Here is an 18,701-nt window from a genome sequence, read left to right as displayed (position 1 = left end):
TCTCAGGTGGTTGGGGGAGGGGGGATCGTCAAGCTGAGGGTGAGGTGTTAAGTTGGGGGAGGTAGTCATTGGAGTTGGGGGGCTGTGAGGAGGGGGGGGGGTGGATTAGTTCGCTGAAGTTGTCAGGGGGCCGGCTGGCATGTCTCGGGGGGGGGGGGGGGGGCAGGAGCTTGTCGGAGCCACTGTGTCAAACCTGTTAAAGAACTGGTTTAGCTCATTGGCCCTCTCTTTGTCTCCGTCCACCCCCCCCCCCCCCCCCCCCCCCCGGCGATGGTCTGCATATCTCTCCAAACCGCCTTCATGTTGTTGTTCTTCAGCTTCCCTTCCAGCTCCTGTAGTTCTCCTTGGCCTCCCTGAGTTTGGTCTTCAGCAGCCCCTAAACTCTTTTCACCTCCTCCCTGTTACCAGTATTGAATGCCCTCTTCTTCTCATTCAGTAGGGCTTTGATGTCCTTGGTCACCCACGGCTTGTTGTTTGGGTAGAAGGTGACCGTCCTTGATGGGACATTTGAGTCAACACAGAAGTTGATATAGTCTGTGATGCACTCTGTGAGCCCGTCAATGTCCTCTCCATGAGGCTCCAGGATACAGCTATAAATTTTGCATTCCGAAGCCTAGGGTTATTGCTTCTTCTCGTGAGAGAGCTAATTCCAGTCCGCATGCCAATGTCTAACTGAGGCTCCTTCTCAACCGCTATTTATTTTCGCTTTCTCCAAGTTGGATATAAACATTCAACATATGTAAAACATAATATGAGTTAATCAATTCACTTCACAATCAAAGCATGATGGTAATAATCCACATTTTGTATCATTGACATTGCTAATAACACGGAAGTGCTGCCGCTGTCTGAAAAAGGCCCAGAGCTCAGGTGATACCAAACATTCCAGGGATACAGAATTTCGCACGACACCTGATGAGACTTACAGTGCACAAACAAGCCAATTCAAACTTCAACTGAAATTAGATGAGGCCTGTTGTTATTTGTTTCACAACATATTCCATGTGCTCTTTCTTTTACTTGCACATTTAAGTTAACTAACTTGAGCCTGGACACTTAGTTGTTGTTTTTTTTTGTATATCATTGCTTGATTGGTCAATACAATTAAATACCAACAAGCTATTGAAAATGTTTGTTGAAATCAGTGAAATGAGTAAAGACAACTACATAATTTATGTAATACTTTGACTTGTTAAGTCGACAATCGTAAAAAAGGACACAAGTTGGGTGCATTACACCGTCAAGAACACTAAAAAACAACACCATTGAAGGTGGCAATGAATGGGGTGCAGGGGTGTTCTGTAGATGTCTGCTCCCTAACGTTACTTGGCGTGCACACGAACGGAAATATTTCATATCTTCGCCTTGAACAAAAAGCAGCTGCCTCGTGTACAAGTAGTGATTTTAAACTATGTTTATTTCATTGTATCTTCTGACCAGCAAGCATTGTAAGCCATTACAATGTGAGAAAGTTCACAGTGTACAGTACAGGCCAAAGGTTTGGACACACCTTCTCATTCAATGTGTTTTCTTTATTTTCATGACTATTTACATTGTAGATTGTCACTGAAGGCATCAAAACTACAAATGAACACATGTGGAGTTATGTACTTAACAAAATAAGGTGAAATAACTGAAAACATGTTTTATATTGTAGTTTCTTCAAAATAGCCACCCTTTGCTCTGATTACTTTTTTGCACACTCTTGGCATTCTCTCAATGAGCTTCAATAGGTAGTCACCTGAAACGGTTTTCACTTCACAGGTGTGCTTGAAGCAAAAACAAACTTAAATAGATATAGACAAAGTGTAGCTGGCAGACTTGGGCTAAAATTATAGTTGAATCTATTTTTCACACCACTTTGTCTCCCACTTGTTTGCTAGCTCGCAAGGTAACGAGCTAACTATTTTACCAAGTTGAGATCGACCGACATCATGCAGCTGATTGTTCCCGTGTCACAGATGTACTGCAATAAAAAGCAAGGTCCACTTTGCCAAATAAGCAAGGTATTTATGTCTTTAACAAGATTAGGGTGAAATGTTCCCACACTTGACATGTTTTCACCTGCAATGTTGTTGCGAGTGGCCGCCCTGACTCGTTTCCATCCGGAAAAACACAAGTGATGACAACACAGACTACTTGTTGACAGTTGCGTCCCCAGTCCCAACAACTCTTTTATCAAAAACTAAAAAACATGTACCCATAGCACCCCCCTGTAACGACGCATTATGTAATGATGTATTACATTTTCACCTCTATGTAATTTCGTAATAATCTAATACACAAAAACGTTGGCAGATTTTGTAATTTGTTAGAAATTGCAAATGTTATTCCAGAATGAGGGTGCTGGATTTTTTTTTTAATAACATTTTGCAATTTAGCATTACGTCATTTTAAATTGTTGTTTTTAAATGTGATGAAAATCTAAATATGTCATGCATATACAGTACAGGCCAAAAGTTTGAACACACCTTCTCATTGCAATGTGTTTTCTTTATTTAGTTTATTATTTTTTCTTCGGTCAGTGGTCAACAAAATAAACAAACAGTTTTAATTCATAAATTGAAAATGTTGCAGACCGAAAAGGTTTAGGCTGAAGTTGAACACTTATTGCGCCTAACCCTATAAACAATGACTATTTACATTGTAGATTGTCACTGAAGGCATCAAAACTATGACAGCTGTGAAGTGAAAACCCTTTCAGGTCATTACCTCTTGGAGCTCATCGAGAGAATGCCAAGAGTGTGCAAAGCAGTAATCAGAGCAAAGATGGCTATTTTGAAGAAACTAGAATATAAAACATGTTTTCAGTTATTTCACCTTTTTTTTTGTTAAGTACATAACTCCACATGTGTTCATTCATAGTTTTGATGCCTTCAGTGACAATCTAGTCATAGTCATGAAAATAAAGAAAACACATTGAATGAGAAAGTTGTGTGTCCAGACTTTTGGCCTGTACTGTATGTTAATACGCCTCAAAAGCTTGAACAAACAGCAGCTGCCTCGTGTACAAGTGGTGATTTTAAATTACTTTTCTTTAAATGTATCTTTCAACAAGTAAAAATGTAAACAATTACAGCGTGAGAAAGCAACTGGTAGTTGTTTTTTTTAAGGAAGCAGCCAAATTCGACACACCGATATTCTTTCAAAGGCCCCAGAATTCCTAGCAACGGCCCTGTTGTTTATTACTGGAATTCACGTTTATCCCAAATGAACCACAGCCAGTGAGTGTTCACACATGCATAAACACAAGCAGGGTTGCAGGCAAAACGCGTCCTGGATTTTTAGTGATGTTAGTGTTTTCTACACGAACAAATGGACTGGACTGAAATTTGGACAATTTGTGTGTTCTCGGCATAAACAAGTCGAATTATGGATTGGATAACGACGATTACTCCATTTTTACAATAAGAAGTGAATGGATACTGGCTTATTAATGATCACATTTAAGTAAATAATGTACTAACTAACTGTAAAAAAGCACACGTTCTAACCGGATATGTGAGTACAATTTTTTGACTGAATCAGGCTATAATGGCATATTTTATTTTGATATTCACATATCGTAAATCTACTTTAACCAAAGTTACATAGCACTACGCATGCGCAATTATTTTTCCTCGATCCTCTTGCTGTGAGGCAGACTGGCTCTTACATGCTTATGCATCCTTCGCTGTTGTCATTTCATAGACAAATAAGTGTATATTTCTAACTTATATCTGTCACAAGCGCTAAAAACTTCAACTTTGCTGACGGGGAAGACGCCATTGAAGTCGAGGCACAAGACTGCCCACAAAACGACGCATTACATAGGCTTGAAGATGGTCTGTAAAATTTTTGACCAAAGAACCACAATTGTCTGTTATATAGACCACGAAGAACTGTTTTGAATGTACAACAAAAATCATGACCCTTTAATGCAGTGGTGTCAAACGTAAGGCCCTCGGGCCGGATCAGACCCGCAAACAGGTTTTATCCGGCCCGCGGAATGAGTTTGCTAAGTATAAAAATTACCTGAAATATTTGAATGAAAGAAACATCTGTTCTAAATGTGTCCACTGGATGTCGCAATAGCAATTGTTTGTATCTTTGTAGATGATGCTACATATGTACAAAATAAACCACATGATGTTATCAGTCGAGGAAAATTATCAAACTTCATAAAAAACATACTGTAATTGGATTTTGATATAATTTTTTTATCTTGATAGATAGAAAATTAATCTCAGGATTCTAAGAACATTACTGTCATATTGAGTAAAAAAAACTAATGTTTGTGTTTGCAAACCTTACATAAGCATATGTTTCTAGTAAAACTCACAAAGATACATTATTTAAGGCATTATTAGACATATTGCATGTTTTGTTTAGGAGTTATGTTTAAATAACTGTCATACTTAGTATGACAGTTATACTCCAACATTATCACATAATTTATTCAGAAAATATAAATAACGACAAATAAAGTATATATACTATTAACCGCAACAGGTAATTGTAAAAGAAATAACCAACAACATTATGATTTGTACATTTTCAGAATGTGCTTGTGTAACCGGTGGTCTTTTCCTCTGCGTTGTGTGGATTTTATGGAACACGCCCGACACCATGGGTTGCTGCTCAGATGCACTTTACTGATAATACACAGAATACAATTGTCGTCAATAACTTTTTTCCATCGTCGAGCCCCTCTCCCGTTATCGTGGACAAAAGGGAAGTTGGAAGGCGTGTCCAACGCATATAAAAAGACAGGTGTCACAGTAATTATTGCAGTAGGAGGGACAACGAGACAATGGTTCCACATTGACAAAACATCGAACAACATTCAGGTATTTACATGTAACTTACACATTTCGTGTAATTATAACAATAATAAAACATTATAAAATACATGAGGGAAGAGTGGATCGTGAGATCGACAGGTGGATCGGTGTGGCGTCTTCAGTAATGTGGGCGCTGTATCGGTCCGTTGTGGTGAAGAAGGAGCTGAGCCGCAAGGCAAAGCTCTCAATTTACCGGTCGATCTACGTTCCCATCCTCACCTATGGTCATGAGCTTTGGGTTATGACCGAAAGGACAAGATCACGGGTACAAGCGGCCGAAATGAGTTTCCTCCGCCGGGTGGCGGGGCTCTCCCTTAGAGATAGGGTGAGAAGCTCTGTCATCCGGGAGGAGCTCAAAGTAAAGCCGCTGCTCCTCCACATGGAGAGGAGCCAGATGAGGTGGTTCGGGCATCTGGTCAGGATGCCACCTGAACGCCTCCCTAGGGAGGTGTTTAGGGCACGTCCGACCGGTAGGAGGCCACGGGGAAGACCCAGGACACGTTGGGAAGACTATGTCTCCCGGCTGGCCTGGGAACGCCTCGGGATCCCCCGGGAAGAGCTAGACGAAGTGGCTGGGGAGAGGGAAGTCTGGGCTTCCCTGCTTAGGCTGCTGCCCCCGCGACCCGACCTCGGATAAGCGGAAGAAGATGGATGGATGGATGGATGATGCCTTATTCGGCATGGCCTTATTATAGCCCTAACCCTCTAACCCTGAACCTTACCCTAACCAAATAACTCTAAATTAAGTCTTTGTTACTTAGAATATGTTACCCATGCGAAAGTGTTACCAAAAACATATAACTTTGTTTTGAATTTGCAAAAAAACATTTTATTTTTCACTAAAGAAGGGTTCGGTGAATGCGCACATGAAACTGGTGGGGTTCGGTACCTCCAACAAGGTTAAGAGCCACTGCTCCAGGCTCTACAAGCGGTAGGAAATGGATGGATGGATGGATGGATGGTTTTCTGTCTGCTTGCCTTCAGTTCTTTATTACGACCACTAGGAGTCGCATCATTTTCCCATCGGCCTGTGCGGCGCAGCATATAAAAAGGCTCTCCCCCGTCAGAACCGTCTCTTTCCAACGTCTGCCAACAGTAAGTCAACAACTCTTTTTTTTTAGTACTACTCTTCTCTTGTCAATTTGCTGTTTTTTTTTTTTTCCTGTCGACTACGTTTCTTGTGGGGATTGAATCAAAACGTGAAATGCTTAATAAGCTTGTACTGGTGGTTGCCGTTTTAGGCCTCGGCCGCCATTTCGACCACTGCTAGCATACTTGTATTGTGACTAACTTAACATGTCATGGTTTACACCTCGTCCCATTGCTATATGATGACAAAATGTTGGTAGGGACATCTGAATCGATGTGAGGAAAGGCCAACTGTCCTGACCGCATGGGGCGTAAACACGTGTTTAGCATAGCTGGACATTAGCATTGCGCTGAAGCTAGTTCTCCGCCTTGCATTGTATAACTAACTGATCGCTTACAATTCTGTTATGTTTTTTTCCTAGTTACATTCTTCTCACGATGACATCCCACGAAGACCTGCGGACATGCAAAATGGTCAGTTGAATGTTTTACACTCACGTAAGCTTCTCGGAGTAGAATTCTGGATCAGGGGTCTCCAAATGTTTTCCTTCATTTGATTGGCAATTAAATTGTACTTTATTTTGAAAGCAGATCTCCACTCAAACTGTGTGGTCATTGCTTTTATGCTAGTTTGTGGTAATGTGGCACTAAATGCTTGAATTGAATGGTGAATAGTTTGAGCAAATTTTTGGGTGATCTGCTCAAAATCATCAATTGGGTGGATACCAGTTGTAGACCCCTGCTCTGGATTAGAAAAATACGCTTTTTATTAGGGGTGTAACGATTTGTTTAAAGATTAGATTCAAAATTTGCGGTTGCTGAGTTTCAGGCCCAATATATTTTTGAAACGATACAATTCAGGGAGTTAAAATTGATTCAGCACTTTTTTCTTTTTAGTAAATCAATTTCAGTGTAACTGAAGTTAATACTGAACACTAGGGCTGGGCGATATGGCCTTTTTTTAATATCAAATTTTTAGGCCATATCGCGATACACGATATATATCTCGATATTTTGCCTTAGCCTTGAATGAACACTTGATGCATATAATCACAGCAGTTTGATGATTCTGTCTCTTCATTAAAACATTCTTGTTCATATGGCATTAATATATGCTCATTTAAAATTTTCATGCAGAGAGGGAAATCACAACTAAGTCAATTTAGCAAAACTGTATTTATTAAGCAGTGGCACAAACATTCATGTCATTTCCAAAACAGTGCAAGATTGTCAGACATTTTAAAACAAGCTATAGGTGCACTTTTGTGCATAATGACACAAGATATTTACCGTATTTCCTTGAATTGGCGCAGGGAATATAGTATTCGCACGTCTAGAATTACTGCCGGGTCAAACTCGTTTCTCAAAATAATTAACGCATGCTTGGCCTTATCGCCGGTTCATTATTGACGCCGGATCAAATTCGTTTCGCAAAATTTTAATTTTATTATCGCATGTCTATAATTTTCGCCGGGTCAAACCCGTTTCGCAAAATATTTAGCATATGGCTAGAACTTCCACCGGGTCAAATTCGTTACGTCACGAGTGACGCTTAACTGTCCTCATTTTCAAAATGGAGGAAGCTGCTTTCAGTAGTTTGCAACCGCACAATCGCACAAAGGAAAAAAGATAAAGAGCTATTCAGTAGGATTTAAGGTCCAAGCTATTGAATACCGGTACAGTATGCTAAAAAGAACAGTAAGCAGCTATGTTTTATTAATATACCGTAGCTGCGTGTGTTAAATACTGTATGAGTCATCAAATGACTCCCGCCTCCTGGTGGTAGAGGGCGCTGCCGCGCTAGAGATCCTTCTTGCGACTTACGGTACTGCAGAAGAAGTGAACACAAGCAGCAAGAGATTTTTTTTTTTTTAACATGGAGGATTACATACCGGTATCTAAAATAAAACAGTTTTCTAAACTGGACTTTCAATCGAAGCAGGAGGTAATAATTAAAGGAATATCTCCATCGAGACAGAGAGACTTTTAAAACGGAAGAAAGAAAATAATGAAGACTTCTATAAACAAGTTATCGATGCTTTTGGTCAGAAGGAGCTGCAAATGGACTCCAATTATAAGTACAGGTAAGACCATAATAACGTTTTTTTTATTAAATGTGCTTTTCATGATGGTATGCTTACATCACACTCAAAGCGCACGCCTAAATTTACCGGATTCCTTTTGGTAAACGCCGGAGTGAGAAGAGGTTTTAAAATAATTACCGCATGCACGGCCATCCCGCCGGCTTCCGGTAAACGCAGGAGTGACAGGAGGTTTTAAATTAATTAACGCCCCTGCGGCTATTCAAGGAAATACGGTATGTCACATAAAAATGACCTGCATATCAAATAATATATGTCCTACAGTGTTGATGTAGAAATAGTTGCTTCGGCATTTAGTTGGTGTGGCTCCGAACGGAGATGTTGACATGTAAAGACATATTCCCGCTTGAAGCCAAACAGACGATGGACACCGTGCTGTTTTTCTTGGGAATTAAATATTCCTCCATTTGTTACCAGATTCGCACCTTCTCTCTCTCGTTTTACCACTCAAGCCACACCGTTGGCTGTTGGCATCACAGCTAACGTTACCATGTCGCTACCTCTCGCTCTGCGGGAGCGTGTGACGTTGCTCATGTGACGTATGTAAGAAGGTGCGCTTGTTTTAAAGTCTGTGGGGAGAGACAGGAAAGAGTGTGAAACGCATGGTTTAATGCCCCGCAGCTAAAAGTAACTGAGTGAGAACGTATACTCGAATATCACAATATAGTCATTTTCTATATCGTACAGAGACAAACCTGCGATATATCGCCCAGCCCTACTGGACACCGCATGTAACATTTTCTATAGTCCCGTTGTGCTTTGTAAGTGAATTGGGTATAAATTAAGGATGCAAGTAATCACTTATTGGCCAATGCATTCACATCTTGGTTGTGTTTTTAAAGGGGCTGTTTAACTTGCTCACTGTTACATTTTCATAAGCATATAACCATTTGGCTACCTCACGGTTTGACAGAACACATTTGTTAGAACTGTCTTTTTCTCAATTACCAAGCTTATGTAATGCATACAAAAATACCGGCCGAATAAAATGATTTGGTGTCTACGGCGGTCACTCATACAAAAACAGTCCACGAGAAGCAACGAACAATTAGCAGTCACGTTTGTATGACGGAATACGTTCGATGACTGCCAACGCTAGCTATTCAAATTGCTATTAGCTAATGTGTTGCGTACGTGCGCAATTATGTCTTAGAAGCTGTAAGACGTTGGGATATAACACTTAAAATACACTGGAAAGTTAGCGTCCTCTATGCAAATGTAGCAAACGGCTTCTTTTTAATGTTTAATTAACCAGAGGGAAGCTTTTATGATCATTTTCAAAGAAATTACAGTAACTCTTACATTTTAACAGATTTTACCTGTTGAATAAAATTCTCCGTCTATGCCATATCTGTATTCTGTATCGGAGCAAAGATTGACATACATGAAATTTAGGAATCTAACTATCGATTATTCGTTAAACCCCTTTTTTTTTTTTTTTTACATATGGTGCATATTTCGGACAACACCCAAGAGGTTTTTTTATTTAGCTTTTTTTGCTGCCTTTGATGACATTATATTTGCTACTCTCGACAAAATGGATGACGACGCAATCAACCACCAAGTTGATATCTGAGGCAGTGACTGCATATGTACTTAAAATTTTGAGTATATAATTGACTTAACATGGTTTTTTTTTTGTGCAGGTCCAGTTGGTGTGTAAAGATCCTTGACTGCAAGGAGAGGTAATCAAAATTTAAGATATTTGATTAATTATTCTACATTTGTCAATGGGAGTCTGAGTAAGAGGGAAAGATTGTTTTTGACAAAAGGCTTAGTGAGTTGCACCTATTTGAATGTGTTGCGCTTCCTTAAAGTCTACTTTTTAGAAAAGGACAATTTGAGTTTTGTCAAAGGAAAATATTTCTGCTAACGTATGCACGTAGAACAAACTATATTCTGCTGCAGTAAAAAAATTAAGTGCAGAATAAATTCTGTCATTTTGATGTGTTGGCCTTTGAAGTCTCAGGCATCATCAAACCAAAGTGACTTTTAAAATGTCTGTCCTCTTTTTAGGTAAAGGCCGCATACCACAAAAGATGGTGAGTAAATGTTGTTTTGCCAAATAAATAACTTGACACAATGATGACTGCATAGTTCAGCAGATTGTCCGTGAAGAAAAAAAAAATTTGTCTTTCACCCCTATCTGATGTGTCAGCCTTGATGTCTGTTCAGGCCCTTTTTAAGTGAGTGGTTACTTACCCTGGTTTTGTTTGGTCTTTTTAGATACATGAGCAGCACAACACCACATTTGGTACGTTTTTGTTGGCTAAACAACTTGACACTACGATGACTGCATAGTTCAGCAGATAACCCCTGAATAATTAAAATCCTTTCCACTCATTCTAAAGTTGTCAAATATTTGAATTGTTGGGTTTATCTTTTTTTAGATGTGCAAAGAGGAACAGATGACATCTTGGGTCTAGTTGACATGGTGAGTATGTTAAAGGGTGTTAAATTACCACAAAGGCCATACTTAAATCTGGCCTGTATTATGGGTGATTAATGTATTCAAAATACAGAAGGCTTTAAAAGTTATTTAAAGATGAGATTTGGTGCAATTCACTGCATTAAAATTGTCAGTTCCCCGATCAGCATGCATTAATTGGAATTAAGTTGGCTGTTTGATAATTTTGAGAAGTAAATGGCATATGATTAGCTCTTTATATTAAATAAAACTAATCAAATTTAGAATTGTATAAGCCCATGTAAACAAGGGTTTCAGTCACCCATGAACAGTGCTAGGTTATGAGTAGGGCCTGAATCTATCAGGAGTGATGACTAGAATCAGGTCACTGATCCAGTTGAGGAGATATGAATTTTACTGATCCTGACTTAATTTTTTTCTTTAAGAAACATTTGAATCTACAGAATGCCCCATTAATTTTGTATTATTGCAGATGGTGCCTCTGATGGCTGTATGAGCAGGTATGGACTGAATTTGATTCTTTGTCACAAATGAATGTATGCTAGTCTGGCCTATGTGATGACAAACTACTACACTGACGGTTGCATTGTGGAGTTAGTAGTATTAGCTCTAGCTGAGTTGGTCGGCTTGTTTAATGTGCCTTTTTTTAAAAAGCTGTTGTGTATCTAAACTGAATGCTGGTCTGTCACTCCAGATGTTATCCTGCCTTCCACGGAAGACTCCAGTTTACCAGTCAAGCATGGCATACTTGGAGGTGAGTTAAGCATAAGAAGGATGATACCATGATTGATAGTGATGTCTTAAATGTCAGATCTGAAATTAAATGTGGATGATTTGTGCCAACTGAGTGACCTGTTCATACAATATTTGTCTTTGTATATTGAGATAACTTTTCCTTTTTGTCTGTAGGAAACATTGATAGATGAACTTATGTTGATATTTTTCTAATTAGATGGAAACACCACTGTCTGTGATGAAAGATTCTGCCAAATGATCTGTGATTATAACATTACCGTTCCAAATCTCTGAGACAGTGGGCAGCAAAATATAATTTTTTGTTGTACAAAAACTGAAACAAAGCGCCTTAAATTCCTCAGGGAAACTGAAGCGCTGCCTTCAATTACCTGAACTTTCCACTCATTCTAAAGTCAAATATTTGAATTGTTGGGTTTATCTTCCTAGATGTGCAGAGAGGAACAGATGCCATCTTGGGTTGAGTAGACATGGTGAGTATTGTAAAGCGTGTTAAATTACCACAGAGGCCATACTCAAATCTGACCTGTATTATGGGTGATTAATTTATTCAAAATACAGAAGACTTTAAAAGTTAGTTAAAGATGAGATTTGGTGCAGTTCACTGCATTAATGTTGTCAGTTCCCCGATCAGCATGCACTAACAATTGAAATTTGGCTGCGTAGTTTTATTGTGAGAAGTAAATGGCATATGATTACCTCTTTATATTAAATATAAATTTATCCAATTAGGATTGTAAAAACCCGTGTAAACAAGGGTTTCCGTCACCCGTGAACAGTGCTAGGTTATGAGTAGGGCCTGAATCTATCAGGAGTGATGACTAGAATCAGGTCACTGATCCAGTTGAGGAGATATGAATTTTACTGATCCTGACTTAATTTTTTTAAGAAACATTTGAATCTACAGACTGCCCCACTAATTTCTGTCTTATTGCAGACGGTGCTTCTGATGGCTGTATGAGCAGGTATGGACTGAATTGGATTCTTTGTCACAAATGAATGTATGCTAGTCTGGCCTATGTGATGACGAACTACTACACTGACGGTTGCATTGTGGAGTTAGTAGTATTAGCTCTAGCTGAGTTGGTCAGCTCATTGTGCCTTTTTTTATGAAAAAAAAAAAGCTGGTGTGTATCTAAACTGAATGCTGGTCTATCACTTAAGATGTCGTCATGCCTTCCACGGAAGACTCCAGTTTACCAGTCAAGCATGGCAGACTTGGAGGTGAGTTGATGATGGTACAGTGATGTCTTTAATGTCTGATTTGAAATTAAATATGGATGACGACTTTAATTTGGTTAGCCCATCTGTGGAGTCACAAACAAAAAAGCAGATACCTATGTTAGGCTTGGGTGATGTGGCCTAAATCAGATTTACAATTTTTTTTTTACTTTGCATGTTCTTTTTAGACCAATATAATTTGTACTTTAATAGTCATTTTAGTTCAGTGCTATACTCCATAAAGTCCCCTGTTAAGTATTTTTTTCTTTTTTCTAATATCAAATCAATTCCCTTTTTTGAAAATTCTTTGGTAAATACCGATCTTGCGAATGGCAAAGCTAACTATACATGTAGTATAAACAGATTAATTGTTGCACCCTTACTATGAACATATGGTGCACATTTCAAGGACAACACAATAGTCTTATTTGCATATTTTGCTGCTGTAATACTTTATTTTCTACTCTTTACAAAATGGATGGTGATGCAAACAACCACCAAGTTGATATCTGTGGCAGTGATTGCTAATGTACTTAAAATATTGAGTATCTAATTATTTGACTTAACATGGTTTTTTTTCTGCAGGTCCAGTTGGTGTAAAGATCCTTGACTGCAAGGAGAGGTATTGACATTTTAGCCATTTGATTAATTAATCTTACAAGTAATTAGTCAAATGATGAGTTGTGAAACAATGGGAATCTCTCTGATTTAGAGTGAAAGATGGTTTCTATCTGATAAAGTACTTAATGAGTTGCACCTACTTGAATGTGTTACGTTTCCTTAATTATGTCTACTTATAGGTTTCTTGGAAGTGTGTGCCGCTGTTCAAGTCGGGGATTTTCAAAGTGAGGTGAGCAGATTTAATGGAAGGCATACACTTTGTCCTTGAAAAAATAAATGATCTGAGTATTGTCCAAGGAAAATATTTCCTGTAGTATAATTAAGTAAAGAATGACTTGAGCCATTTTGATGTGTTTGCCTGGAAAGTTTCATAAGCATCATCAAACCCAAATGGCTTTAAAATGTTTGTCCTCTTTCTAGGTAAAGGCCACATACCACAAAAGATGGTGAGTAAATGCGTATTGTCAAATAAATAACTTGACACAATGATGACTGCATAGTTCAGCAGATTGTCTGTGAAGAAAAAAAAAAAATTGTCTTTCACCCCTATCTGATGTGTCAGCCTTGATGTCTGTTCAGGCCCTTTTTAAGTGAGTGGTTACTTACCCATGGTTTTGTTTGGTCTTTTTAGATACATGAGCAACACCACATTTGGTAAGTTGATTTGTGTTTTGTTAATAAACTTGACACTTTGAAGACTGCATAGTTTAGCGGATAACCCCTGAATAATTAAAATCATTATTTGTCCTAGCTGACATGTCTACTAAATGTTCCACTCATTCTAAAGTTGTCATATTTGAAATGTTGGGTTTATCTTGTCTTAGATGTGCAAAGAGGAACAGATGCCATCTTGGGTCGAGTAGACATGGTTCCCTCAGGAAAATTTAAATTCCTGGTGAGTATTGTAAAGTGTGTTAAATTACCACATAGGCCATACTCAAATCTGACCTGTATTATGGGTGATTAATTTATTCAAAATACAGAAGACTTTAAAAGTTAGTTAGATGAGATTTGGTGCAATTCACTGCATTAATGTTGTCAGTTCCCTGATCAGCATGCTCTAACAATTGAAATCTGGCTGCGTAGTTTTAATTGTGAGAAGTAAATGGCATATGATTAGCTCCTTATATTAAATATAAATTTATCCAATTAGGATTGTGTAAACAAAGGTTTCAGTCACCCATGAACAGTGCTAGGTTATGAGTAGGGCCTGAATCTATCAGGAGTGATGACTAGAATCAGGTCACTGATCCAGTTGAGGAGATATGAATGTTACTGATCCTGACTTAATTTTTTTAAGAAACATTTGAATCCACAGACTGCCCCACTAATTTCTGTCTTATTGCAGATGGTGCTTCTGATGGCTGTATGAGCAGGTATGGACTGAATTGGATTCTTTGTCACAAATGAATGTATGCTAGTCTGGCCTATGTGATGACAAACTACTACACTGACGGTTGCATTGTGGAGTTAGTAGTATTAGCTCTAGCTGAGTTGGTCGGCTTGTTTAATGTGCCTTTTTTAAAAAAGCTGTTGTGTATCTTAACTGAATGCTGGTCTATCACTCCAGATGTTATCCTGCCTTCCACGGAAGTTTCCAGTTGACCTTGGAGGTGAGTTAAGCATAAGAAGGATGATACCATTATTGGTACAGTGATGTCTTTAATGTCCGAGCCGAATTTAAATGTGGATGATTTGTGCCAACTGAGTGACCTGTTCATAAAACATTCATTATTTGTCTTTGTATATTGAGTTAACTTTTTCTTTTTGTCTATAGGGAACATTGCTGGATTAACTTGGTAAGTTGATATTTTTCTAATTGGATGGAAACACCACTGTCTGTGATGAAAGATTCTGCCAAATGATCTCTGATTATAACCATTACCGTTCCATATTTCTGAGACAGTGGGCAGCAAAATATAATTTTGTTGTACAAAAACATGAAATTAAGAATCTCATTCCTCCAGGAAACTGAAGAGCTATCTTTAACGACCTGACCTGAACTGGATGTCTGGCTGGCCACTGTGTTCCTGTATGTTTAAACTGAATCATCTTGTACATTAAACTGCATTTTCAAATAAACAATTTATTCCATATTTTGACTCCTTTCATTTCCATAAAGTGCTGAGTCAATGTAATGTCACATGGCCCATTATTTACTACACAATTCAATGTAAAGAAAGCATATTTTGTGTGCACATACACATGCAGCTTAACATTTATTTTTTCACAGCTTTACTACCTGGTTACTTGTGTTTTGGGCAATATCACAATTTTGCGCAATAACTTTTTTTTGTCCTTAAATGCATTATGGAATGTTCACCACCACCCAAATAGAATAAAATCAAATATTGATAAAGCTACAGACAACATTCCCAAATGGCCTCAAAATGGTGCAGCAATACACAAAAGCAAACAAAGTTCATAATTCGCTCATGTCAGGTTTATCTTTTCCATTTTGAGAAAACAAATATCTTTAATACTGGGTGTGGCAAGGCAGTACAGTTTCCATCAAATTTAATGAGTCTTCTAGCCAATGCTACATGGGATTTGCCAAAATAAGGCTACTCTGAAAAGTTTGCTTAGAGTGAGAGGGGTGCTGCTGCTGCATTGGGTTAAGATATGGCTGGGGGCCAGCATATATATATATATATATATATATATATATATATATATATAAATATTCCCAGCGGTATGTTACATTAATGATGGGAAAATGCATTTTTACACTGATTTGTCTCTGGCTAGGAGACAAGAGTACTAATCGGTAGAAAATGTATTAGGACAGATTTTTAAAAAATATTTTTAAATTGGGACTTCCCGCGGGCCTTAGTTTGGGGACCCCTGGCTTAAGAGGATTCGGATCTTTTTGTCAGTTACCAAAGACTAAAGTATTACAAATTCCAGTCCAATAGCTGCACAGGGATGGACAAAGTCGAAACAAATCTCAAATTAGCTGGAGACTGTTGACACGTAATACGATAGTCCATCATACATGTGTAGTATGATGTATTGAATTTCATTGGCTGTCAGGCTATTGACTCGGTGTGACCGTGAAATGGGACGTGTTGAAACCGGAAGTGATGTCATTACGGCTTTTTCCCCCCCCCCTGAGTCGGAAATCCAATCTCGATGGGCGTTCCAGTGGAAATCCGCTCCGTCGATGTATTATTTAGCTACTGAATATGCAAAGTATTAAATGTAAATGTATCAGTCTATTTCCGGTTTGGAAATCTGGCACATCCTTACACTAACATTGACAGAAGTGACTGCTTAATGGCGCACTAGACTCGGCGTCCTGCTCAGGACCACGGTCGACATCTTCCTCCAATGGTTATCCGCTTCATATCGCCACTGCTTTTGCTGCTGGCTGGATCCACGCACGGCCACTTCTTCCGGCTGGACACCCTCTCCAATGCGTCCACGTACTATTTTAATTACATTTACTGCAACATATGGGAGGGGGAGTGTCAGCCCCACCAGGACGATGCGACCCAGCAAGGTAAGAAAAGACCGCCATCATATTTGGTATATTCACATGATATAGGAACACAATACTTACGGTTGTATATCTTGGTGTGCTTCGTGGACAGTTCCCACCAGGGACGTTTGGGCGGCGTTCCCCCAGGACTACATCAGCCTGGCGTACCACTGGTACTGCAGCCTGGGCCAGTGCTGTGAGTCTGGGGACTGCAGGGTGACCAACAATATCACAGGTAACAATTGAATAATAGTAACAGCTCGCAGCGGTGTGACTTTAAATACTACGCTGATTTAATAAAACACGACTATAACTGTAGTTTTGTGCATATTTGATGCTAAAACTGCACTAGTCATTATGGGCAGTAACAGCTACATGTAGCTACATTTTCCAGTAGCATAGCTACGTTTTTCTCGAGTAGCTTTTAAAGTACCACACAATTAAATGAACCTCAGAATCAGAAATACTTTATTAAAAAGAAAAAAAAAATCGGTCTAAGCCTGGGCCCCTGGAGAGGGGGTCCAGACTGAGGCCAAAAGAAAAAACAACTCCTAGCCATAGCACACATCCCTCTTACATGGAGGGAAACATCAAAGAACACAAAGGACATTAAAGACATTAAAAGAGCAGAGCTGATGCAACCAGCTGCCACTTCTACAAACCCGTTTCCATATGAATAGGGAAATCGTGTTAGATGTAAATATAAACAGAATACTATGATTTGCAAATCATTTTCAACCCATATTCAGTTGAATATGCTACAAAGACAACATATTTGATGTTCAAACTGATAACAATTTTTTTTTTTTGCAAATAATCATTAACTTTAGAATTTGATGCCAGCAACACGTGACGAAGAAGTTGGGAAAGGTGGCAATAAATACTGATAAAGTTGAGGAATGCTCATCAAACACTTATTTGGAACATCCCACAGGTGAACAGGCAAATTGGGAACAGGTGGGTGCCATGATAGGGTATAAAAGTAGATTCCATGAAATGCTCAGTCATTCACAAACAAGGATGGGGCGAGGGTCACCACTTTGTCAACAAATGCGTGAGCAAATTGTTGAACAGTTTAAGAAAAACCTTTGTCGACCAGCTATTGCAAGGAATTTAGGGATTTCACCATCTACAGTCCGTAATACCATCAAAGGGTTCAGACAATCTGGAGAAATCACTGCACATAAGCAGCTAAGCCCGTGACCTTCGATCCCTCAGGCTGTACTGCATCAACAAGCGACATCGGTGTGTAAAGGATATCACCACATGGGCTCAGGAACACTTCAGAAAACCCACTGTCAGTAACTACAGTTGGTCGCTACATCTGTAAGTGCAAGTTAAAACTCTCCTATGCAAGGCGAAAACCGTTTATCAACAACACCCAGAAACGCCGTCGGCTTGGCTGGGCCTGAGCTCATCTAAGATGGACTGATACAAAGTGGAAAAGTGTTCTGTGGTCTGACGAGGCCACATTTCAAAATTTTTTTGGAAACTGTGGACGTCGTGTCCTCCGGACCAAAGAGGAAAAGAACCATCCGGATTGTTATAGGCGCAAAGTTGAAAAGCCAGTATCTGTGATGGTATGGGGGTGTATTAGTGCCCAAGGCATGGGTAACTTACACATCTGTGAAGGCTCCATTAATGCTGAAAGGTACATACAGGTTTTGGAGCAACATGTGTTGCCATCCAAGCAACGTTACCATGGACGCCCCTGCTTATTTCAGCAAGACAATGCCAAGCCACGTGTTACATCAACGTGGCTTCATAGTAAAAGAGTGCGGGTACTAGACTGGCCTGCCTGTAGTCCAGAACTGTCTCCCATTGAAAATGTGTGGCGCATTATGAAGCCTAAAATACCACAAGAGAGACCCCCGGACTGTTGAACAACTTAAGCTGTACATCAAGCAAGAATGGGAAAGAATTCCACCTGAGAAGCTTAAAAAATGTGTCTCCTCAGTTCCCAAACGTTTACTGAGTGTTGTTAAAAGGAAAGGCCATGTAACACAGTGGTGAACATGCCCTTTCCCAACTACTTTGGCACGTGTTGCAGCCATGAAATTCTAAGTTAATTATTATTTGCAAAAAAAAAAAAAAGTTTATGAGTTTGAACATCAAATATCTTGTCTTTGTAGTGCATTCAATTGAATATGGGTTGAAAAGGATCTGCAAATCATTGTATTCAG

General features: G+C 39.1%; 1 protein-coding gene, 1 long non-coding RNA gene and 5 other non-coding genes across 8 annotated transcripts in view; all 7 read left to right on the top strand.

Annotated features, from left to right (window-relative positions):
- Nucleotides 1–5,857: 5,857 nt before the first annotated feature.
- Nucleotides 5,858–15,133, top strand: LOC133644163 (uncharacterized). Of its 2 annotated transcripts, none has more exons than XR_009824733.1 (20): nucleotides 5,858–5,918; nucleotides 6,335–6,386; nucleotides 9,661–9,699; nucleotides 10,031–10,056; nucleotides 10,241–10,268; nucleotides 10,405–10,448; nucleotides 10,915–10,942; nucleotides 11,137–11,196; nucleotides 11,625–11,668; nucleotides 12,133–12,160; nucleotides 12,360–12,419; nucleotides 13,002–13,038; nucleotides 13,217–13,266; nucleotides 13,458–13,483; nucleotides 13,617–13,691; nucleotides 13,862–13,932; nucleotides 14,386–14,413; nucleotides 14,608–14,650; nucleotides 14,815–14,836; nucleotides 15,005–15,133. It is a non-coding gene; the product is annotated as an uncharacterized LOC133644163 (long non-coding RNA). The 2 variants fall into 2 exon arrangements; XR_009824732.1 differs by having other exon boundaries at nucleotides 5,861–5,918; nucleotides 13,669–13,691.
- LOC133644822 (small nucleolar RNA SNORD74) lies at nucleotides 6,141–6,221 on the top strand. Its single transcript, XR_009824838.1, has one exon. It is a non-coding gene; the product is annotated as a small nucleolar RNA SNORD74 (small nucleolar RNA).
- Nucleotides 9,515–9,594, top strand: LOC133644820 (small nucleolar RNA SNORD24). Its single transcript, XR_009824836.1, has one exon. It is a non-coding gene; the product is annotated as a small nucleolar RNA SNORD24 (small nucleolar RNA).
- LOC133644818 (small nucleolar RNA snR60/Z15/Z230/Z193/J17) lies at nucleotides 10,089–10,172 on the top strand. Its single transcript, XR_009824834.1, has one exon. It is a non-coding gene; the product is annotated as a small nucleolar RNA snR60/Z15/Z230/Z193/J17 (small nucleolar RNA).
- LOC133644824 (small nucleolar RNA snR60/Z15/Z230/Z193/J17) lies at nucleotides 13,515–13,599 on the top strand. The gene has a single exon (XR_009824839.1). It is a non-coding gene; the product is annotated as a small nucleolar RNA snR60/Z15/Z230/Z193/J17 (small nucleolar RNA).
- LOC133644821 (small nucleolar RNA SNORD47) lies at nucleotides 14,874–14,942 on the top strand. The gene has a single exon (XR_009824837.1). It is a non-coding gene; the product is annotated as a small nucleolar RNA SNORD47 (small nucleolar RNA).
- A 1,001-nt stretch (nucleotides 15,134–16,134) lies between the features above and the next one.
- tor3a (torsin family 3, member A) overlaps nucleotides 16,135–18,701 on the top strand; it is a 32,694-nt gene continuing 30,127 nt past the window's right edge. The window contains exons 1-2 of the mRNA XM_062038366.1: nucleotides 16,135–16,539; nucleotides 16,631–16,753. Coding sequence (XP_061894350.1) covers nucleotides 16,368–16,539; nucleotides 16,631–16,753 — 295 coding nt within the window. The 5' untranslated portion in view covers nucleotides 16,135–16,367. The remainder of the gene's footprint in view (nucleotides 16,540–16,630; nucleotides 16,754–18,701) is intronic.

Source organism: Entelurus aequoreus, linkage group LG27 (assembly GCF_033978785.1).
Source record: "Entelurus aequoreus isolate RoL-2023_Sb linkage group LG27, RoL_Eaeq_v1.1, whole genome shotgun sequence".
NCBI lineage: Eukaryota > Metazoa > Chordata > Actinopteri > Syngnathiformes > Syngnathidae > Entelurus > Entelurus aequoreus.
The sequence above is the reverse complement of the archived record's forward strand: the minus strand, read 5'-3'. Positions and strand labels throughout refer to the sequence as shown.